The sequence below is a fragment of the Mirounga leonina genome, unplaced genomic scaffold (genome assembly GCF_011800145.1).
Source record: "Mirounga leonina isolate KUSES-001 unplaced genomic scaffold, KU_Mleo_1.0 Mir_97, whole genome shotgun sequence".
NCBI lineage: Eukaryota > Metazoa > Chordata > Mammalia > Carnivora > Phocidae > Mirounga > Mirounga leonina.
This window is the reverse complement of record NW_023270889.1, coordinates 1-8,030: the sequence shown is the minus strand read 5'-3', so window position 1 is coordinate 8,030 and position 8,030 is coordinate 1. Positions and strand designations below refer to the sequence as shown.

The 8,030-nt window shown below is 36.7% G+C and overlaps 1 protein-coding gene across 1 annotated transcript; it reads right to left on the bottom strand.

The window, feature by feature from the left end:
• Positions 1-487: 487 nt before the first annotated feature.
• LOC118006496 (threonine--tRNA ligase 1, cytoplasmic-like) lies at positions 488-7,828 on the bottom strand. Its single transcript, XM_034999179.1, has 6 exons — positions 7,442-7,828; positions 7,180-7,280; positions 6,985-7,089; positions 4,932-5,004; positions 2,312-2,426; positions 488-899 (listed from the first exon to the last, which is right to left on the bottom strand). Exons 3-6 carry the CDS (start codon positions 7,020-7,022, stop codon positions 751-753), a joined length of 375 nt encoding a protein of 124 aa, XP_034855070.1. The 5' UTR covers positions 7,023-7,089; positions 7,180-7,280; positions 7,442-7,828; the 3' UTR covers positions 488-750.
• Positions 7,829-8,030: the final 202 nt, after the last annotated feature.

Here is an 8,030-nt window from a genome sequence, read left to right as displayed (position 1 = left end):
AAAATGCGTCCTTTGGGTGGCTCAGTTGTTGGGTGTCTGCCTTCGGCTCAGGTCATGATCCCAGGGTCCTGGGATTGAGCCCCGCATCCGGCTCCCTGCTCAGCAGGCCTGCTTCTCCCTCTCCCACTCCCCCTGCTTGTGTTCCCTCTCTCGCTGTCTCTTGCTCTGTCAAATAAATAAATATAACCTTAAAAAAAAAAAAAAATGCCTCCTATGCCTGAGAAGCAGGCACCCAGCCCATCCCCTACTCTGAGGACAGCATTCCCTCCCAACTGACAACGTACTAAAAAACATTAAAGATAATCACTGAATCACACAATTTGTTCCAGGCAGGTGTATGCGTATGTGAAGGACAGAGCACTGAAACTCACATGAATTCAAGTGTTTATTTTTACAATATAATCCAATTCTGGTCTTTTACTTTAATCAAATCTGAAAATTTTTGTTTTTCAACTTCATTAAATTTATAAAAAAACATTCTCCCACATTACATTAAAGCATTCTTCATGTTTTATTTCCAGTGCTCCAGTGTTTATTTAACAAATACAATCACTTTAATGTCTTTTAATTACTTCCTTCAAATACATGTTGTCTAAAATCTGTATAGGACACAAAATAGGCTGATCCTGCAGTCACCTGTGCAGACTCTGCTAAACTATTCCAAATTTGGGATAAATTGATGTTTTCTAGAGTATAAAATTAATGTTACAGAATCCTTTCCCACTGAGCCGATCGGGGTCAAGTTCTTCATTAAAATTCTTCTTCTGCCTGTTTGCTGAGGGACTGCTTGAGCTGCTGGAGCCGCTCGATGGTTTCAGAAATCGTACGCTCTCCATGTACCTTATTATCTCTTGTACGGATATTAACGGTGTCACTGGCTTTCTCTTTTTCACCAATAACTAAAACAAAAGACACAAAGCTTTGTTAGGTGTAAGGATTTTTATTGAACATTTGAACAGAAATGATCCTAGGACCCAGAAGCCACCATGTAGCTTCTGATTCTTTAGAATGTTCAAATGAGCAAGCAAGCCATGAAAAGACATGTAGGAATCTTACTTAAATGCATTATTACTCACTGAAAGAAGCCAATCTAAAAAGGCTACATACTGATTCCAACTATATGACATTCCGGAAAAGGCAAAACTATGGAAATAGTAAAAAAAACAAAAACAAAAACAATCAGTGGTTTCCTGTGGTTAGGAAGAGTGTTTTGTATGTGGAGCACAGAGAATTTGGGGGGGCAGTGAAACTGTAACGGTGGACAAATGTCATTATATATTTGTCCAAATCCACAGAATGTACAAAACCAACCACTGATGTAAATTGATGTAAACTGCAGACTTTGGAAGAAGTATACCAGTTTGGTGCGGGATATTGGTAGTGAGGGCGGCTGTGTCGGTTTTGGGCAAGAGGTATACATGATAACTTTGTCCTTTCCGCTCAATTCTGCTACAAACTTAAAGTGCTCTAAAAAATAAAATCTATTTAAAAACAAAACAAGGTTGCCTGGGTGGCTCAGTTGGTTGAGCGACTGCCTTCGGCTCAGGTCATGATCCTGGAGTCCCTGGATCGAGTCCCGCATCGGGCTTCGTGCTCGGCAGGGAGTTTGCTTCTCCCTCTGACCCTCCCCTCTCTCATGTGCTCTCTCTCATTCTCTCTCTCTCAAATAAATAAATAAAATCTTAAAAAAATAAAAAATAAAAACAAAACAAAACAAAATAAAATAAAAATAAAATGTTCATCAGGTGACCATGTATAGTTGGGCGACCAATTTAAAAATCTTTTCATTTAAAAAAATCTATCATTTCATAATGCTTCAAGCCACTGTACTTACTGAGTCACTTAATCCAGCCAACTTAATAAAAACTTACCATATGAAGGAATAGGAGATAAAGGAAAGAAGATTTTTATTTTATTTTATTTTTTTAATGTTTTTTTTTTTATTTATTTATTCATGAGAGTCAGAGAGAGAGAGAGAGGCAGAGGCAGAGAGAGAAGCAGGCTCCCCGCCTAGCAGGGAGCCCGATGCGGGATTCGATCCCAGGACCCCGGGATCATGACCTGAGCCGAAGGCAGACGCTTAACCATCTGAGCCACCCAGGCGCCCAGGAAAGAAGATTTTTAAACAAACCTTTACCGTTATTCTTTTTCACACCAGAATTTCCCTTTGTTACAACAAATGAACAAACTTCATAGTGCAAGAATCTGGATTAGAGGGAACTAAACTAACGAACACAATTCTCATAAGTCTCAAGACGTCAGTGTTTTCCTAAGGTTTGGCAGGTTTTCTTTGGTAAGTTTCCTTTCTTACCTAGGATGAAGTTATATTGTGCTAACTGTGCATTTCTGATCTTCTTATTTAACGTACAGCCCGGATCCAGATCAATGTCCACCATGAATTTAGCATCATGGAATTGTTGCCATACCTATTTAAACAGATACAGAATTCTTCAGATCTAAAATAAGAATTATATTTTGATCTTAAATGATTTTATTTAACATGATTTGAATAGTTATGCAATTATTAAAAAAGGAATGCTAGTAGGTATATTGAAGAATATGTTATTAATCTGTGACTTGGGACTACATTTTCAAAAATTAAAATGACATATTTTGCTTTTGAGAGGTAAATGTTTTAGAAAATCCTTAAAAATCAGAATTCAGGCAATCAGATAAATTTAATCAGTTCTTTAGAAAGAAAAAAATCCTTTTGCAAACATATCTTATGGTCACTAAATAGTTGCCAAGGAACAAATTGCTTATCAGTCTCCACATTAATACATAATGATGGATGTCCAATCTAACACAGAATGTAGTATTTCTGATCCCTCAAATAGGCAGCAAGCTGGTAACAGGAATTCAGTTGTTGCTGTCATTTGTGTGTGCAACATTTTAATATTTAATATGAACATTTAATATGAAATGTTGACAGCACAAACAATAGGCCCAAACCATCTTAATAGCTTTTTGTGTTTCTAGAGAATGGAATACAGTCATATAAAATTGTCTTTTAACACTAATTATTTCTTTAATAATAACTTTGTGTATATGACCTAAGCTAAACAGTACTCTGTAAGAAAAAAAATAGAACTCTACAAGAATAATTTATGTAAAATAAAAGAAAATATCAAGTTTGAGAAATACTAAAAGGTAGTTTTTTTCTTTCTGAACAGGTATTTTTTGATTAAAAAAAAAGCATTTTTTTAAGAGAGTGTGCAAGCGGGGGTGGGGGTTGGAGGGGCAGAGGGAGAGGGAGAGAGAGAATCTTAAACAGACACGGGGCTTGATCTCATGAACCTGAGCCAAAATCAAGAGTCAGACGCTTAACCGACTGAGCGACCCAGGTGCCCCAAAAAGAAACCTTCTTAAATGAAGGAGCCAAAGATCAAATTGGAATTTCTTGAAATAAACTTCTAGGAATCTAAAGTTGGCAATCTACATTAGAGATTATTATTCCATGCCTTTTTTTCTCCCCTCAAAAATACCATCTCCACTTTACCATCTTAAGTTTTTGTATATTAAATAGTAAACAATGTTTTCAATATTTTTCCTTTCCAAAAAAAGGCAACACTACATTAAATTTTATTAATTTTAAGTTAAACTAGATTAAAATTTCCATCTACCTGACAACCAATTACCACTAACAGGACAAAAAGATCTGAATAAACCATTTTTATTTCACTAATAGGCTGTCTACGTGATCATTAACCAATAGGGATTTTTGTTAAGTACGCAAATTTTAGAAGGGTTCTTGCACGGTTTATTACGGGTGCCAGGATAAGACTATACTTTCAACTGTAAGCTATTTTAAAGAATAAAGCATAGTGTTTTAGTTTCTTCACACGGGCCCTTGTGTGCATGTGAGTTGCACTACTCGGGAACTGGTGAAGTGGATAATCACAGGCTGTTTAGCACCCCGGTCTCTAGTCATTAAGTATCAGTAGTAGTGCTCCCCGATGCGTCCATTCAATAGAACCAAAAACCCCATGCCTGCATAACTCCAGATACAACCCCCACCACCGACGGAACGGGGGTAAGTCAGTATTGTCACAGTTGAGAACTGAGTTATTTAATTACAGACCTTTCTCCTACCATGTGAGCTTTCATAGTGCAAATAAGAGAAAGTACAATCAATTAAGCACGGGACATAACTGATTTTTATCATTTATAACTAAAACTATTGTGCGCAGTAACAGAAATATAGTACGTCTGAATGGTTTGCTTTTCAGGTGGTCTAATGTTCATGAATTTTTTTTAAAGACAGTTAAGACCTGAGTGCAATTTATTCTGATGATCTAGAAACATGATGGTTTTGACATTATGATATTGTTCCCTGATATTTAAATCTGTTTTAACTAGCCAATTTATTACTTTTAGCTTGCAATTACGAAACAATGATTATTTATAACACGACTTTTAACGATTTGAAATTCCTTAGTATGGAATTGTCCCTCTAACAGAACAGACTGTTCTAGTCTTTAGGGTGTGAAGCATGAATGGCTATTTACAAATCTGTTAGTAAGGTAGTTTTTTAATGGGTAGGGCAAAACATGGGACTGGCACACCATTAAGGTAAAAGAAAATTTGCAAATAACTGAAGAAATTTACATTACAAACATGAAGCAAAATTATTCTTTGATCAAAGAGCAGCTTAAATTGCATTATGCATCTGAAATTACGTATCGTACTGGGGCATTATTTCCTCATACAAACACTAAAATATACAAGTGTATTTAAAACACTATTCAACTTATGTCTTCTGATCATGAAACATGTAGGAAGTATCAAAGAGGTAATGTAATCTGTTCAGAAATAGGAACATTTCTCTATACCACAAGTGGCTTGATCTACCAAGGATATGTACATCTTATGAGATATAAAAAGCCAAGTGGCAGACAGTAAATTGAAGAAAAGTTGTATTTAAGGATTACCTTTTGGGCATATTCATCACATGTTGGTCCCACTGGAACTACCATTACCTGGCGAGGAGACAGCCAGAAGGGCCTTTAGAAGAAATTAAAAATATTTAATGTGGATTGGGGTCCTTTCCTAAAAAACGATGGCACATTTCTTAAGCCTGCTTTTCAGTATCTTCCTATAATATGTAAGGGCCACTTTATCTATTTTTTTTATTTTTTTAAAGATTTTTATTTATTTATTTAACAGAGATCGAGAGCACAATTAGGCAGAGCGGCAGGCAGAGGGAGGGGGAGAAGCAGGCTCTCCGCTGAGCAGGGAGCCCAATGTGGGGCTCAATCCCAGGACCCTGGGATCACGACCTGAGCCGAAGGCAGCCGCTTAACTGACTGAGCCACTCAGGTGCTCCAAGGGCCACTTTAAAAAACTCTCCCCTGCCCCTTATATCCAATAAAGACTAAAGGGAGGAGATTCAGGAGCAGAGAGGGCAACTTAAATCAGGAAAATCCGTAACTAAGGTTTGATTTACTAGGCAGATGGCAAAGCACATTGAGGGCAGGGACTATGCCTTGCACCTCAACATATCAGGAAACAGAACATCACGCACCAGCTGCCAGAGGGGCTAAGAAAGAATTGCATTTAGTGATTCACTGTTCAACATTCTCTTATTAATTATTCTTCATGGGGGACATGGACCAGACCATGCCTTCAGTTATTCAAGATCCATTTTGCGGGATTTAGCAAATTATAAATGATAATAACTGGTGACAGTATTTGATAAAAATGAGTGTTTTCACTTTTTTTTTGAAAGGCAGACTGCCACCTATAGCGCCTTGTTAGATAATGTCTGGAGTCTTGCAAGCCTGACTACCCTAAGTTCTCCTATGTTTTCACTTCTTATTAAAAACTGACCATTTGTAACTCTACCTGTGGAGTATTTCAGGTGTCAAATCCTCCCTATGCTGCAGACATTAGGACTAGTGTTTCTCTTAATCAGTCCTCTAGTTTCAGTTGTTTTATTACAGCAGGGAAAAGGCACTAAATTCTGCCCGAACTGGCTGTTTCCCACCTATTACAGGTTTGACAGAACAATCAGCTGAGGATCGCCCTAGTCTCTAGAAACCACGTAGAGAGTGTTTTCCATATTTGATTTGATTTTGTGAAACAGAACTGAAAAGAGATGATCTCATTTCACTGACAAGTATGAGAAACTCCCTTTAATGACCGAACTAACCAAATTAGAAATAAAATTGAAATGACTACAATATATAAGGTAAAACACATTAACATTTTACAAAAGTTTTGTATCAATATAATTAATATGGCAGACTCTACAAAATGGGTGTTTTATAACCTTGTGTGGCTTTCAACTGCCTTTACAAATTGTGGGCCCAGACAAAACTGCTTAAAAATAAAAAGGAAGTTATGTGCTCATATCCTGCCAGCAAAAGCATAATCTTGTAGAAACAAGACAAAAAATGTTGATCAGTCTGGAGTCTGTACTTTCAATTAAAAAGTAATTGGCGAAAGATTTATACGATCTGAAGAGAAACCAGAGTATAAATCATGGAACACTACATCAAAAACTAATGATGTAATGTATGGTGATTAACGTAACATAATAAAATAAAATAAAAAAAAAGAACCCCTGAAGTAAGATCAATTAAAAAAAAAAAGTAATTGGCTTCTAAGGGATGTCAAAATACTTGCTTATTATGATCAGCAATACTCAACAAAGTAAGCCCAAAGCGTACTCTTGTTTACTCAGACAGAAACATCAAAACCATGTTAATCCCAAAGCAACAAATGTGCTTAGCGTATAATAACTCCCAATTAGAAAGTATTATATAACATTCAAACAAATCAAATTCTGAAATAAAAATACTACTAATAATTATTCTTAAAGCAAAAATTTGGGTTTAGATTATGATTCCTTAGTGAACACCTGTCATTAATTAGAAGTGACAATCAGATCATTCTCCTTTTCTACTGCATAACTAAACTGGACAGCAGACATTTCTTTTAGTCAATTTACACTGTCTAGACAAAAACAATGACAAAAATTACCATTTGCCACCAAAGTTTTCAGTGAGGATAGCAATCATTCTTTCCACTGACCCCAAGATGGCTCTATGGACAATCACTGGCCTTTTCTTATCATCACCATCATGGCTACATAGGAAAAAAAAGTATGGTTTTACTTTACATATTCCTTTATATCCCCTTAAAGGCGAGTACTCAGAGCAGACTCCAGAAACTCACCTTACAAAAGTGAGATTAAATCTGATGGGCAACTGAAAATCCAACTGGATTGTTGCACACTGGTGGTACCGACCAATTGCATCTTTAATCTGTATATCAATCTAAGAAGTAAAGACGTAAAGACTAGGTTATTTTAAGATGCTGTCTATATTTAAAGCTCAACTCAGTAGTTATAACAAGACTGGCTTTCTTTCTAACTTAAAGTATGTCTTCTTCACCCCAAAATAAAAATCACATTACTCCAATATACTTTCATACTGACCTTTGGACCATAAAAAGCTCCATCTCCAGGATTTAACTCCCACTTCTCACCAAATTCATTCAGACTGTTTTCAAGTTGCTAAGGATAAAGCAAGATGATCTTTATTTTTGTTCATCTGCAACTTCCCTTCTTCCAGCCTGATCTAAGACTAAAACTACAGTAATTACTTTCTTGGGTCCCTATTTTCTCTGTTAGAATTCTGTCCACCTAAACATACTCACATACAAATCCCCTTTTCTGAGAAATAACTGAAATTCATCAGTGTATAGGTTTAAGAGGCACAGCACGATGGTTTGATTTATACTGTAAAATGATTACCGGTTAGATTCAGCGAACATCCATTTTTCACACAGACACAATAAAAAGAAAAGAGAGGGGGCGCCTGGGTGGCTCAGTTGGTTAAGCCACTGCCTTCGGCTCAGGTCATGATCCTGGAGTCCTGGGATCGAGTCCCGCATCGGGCTCCCTGCTCGGTGGGGAGTCTGCTTCTCCCTCTGACCCTCCCCCCTCTCATGTGCTTTCTCTCTCTCAAATAAATAAACAAAATCTTAAAAATAAAAAAGAAATAAAAAAAAAAAGAAAAGAGAGA

Excerpts from the sequence above, each read along its gene's own strand:
- LOC118006496 (XM_034999179.1), bottom strand. The coding sequence starts at position 7,022 with ATGATTGCTATCCTCACTGAAAACTTTGGTGGCAAATG. Across the intron at positions 5,005-6,984 it reads GAAAACTTTGGTGGCAAATG|GCCCTTCTGGCTGTCTCCTC; the intron begins GTAATTTTTGTC and ends TTTCTTCTAAAG. Across the intron at positions 900-2,311 it reads ACAATATAACTTCATCCTAG|TTATTGGTGAAAAAGAGAAA; the intron begins GTAAGAAAGGAA and ends CTTTTGTTTTAG.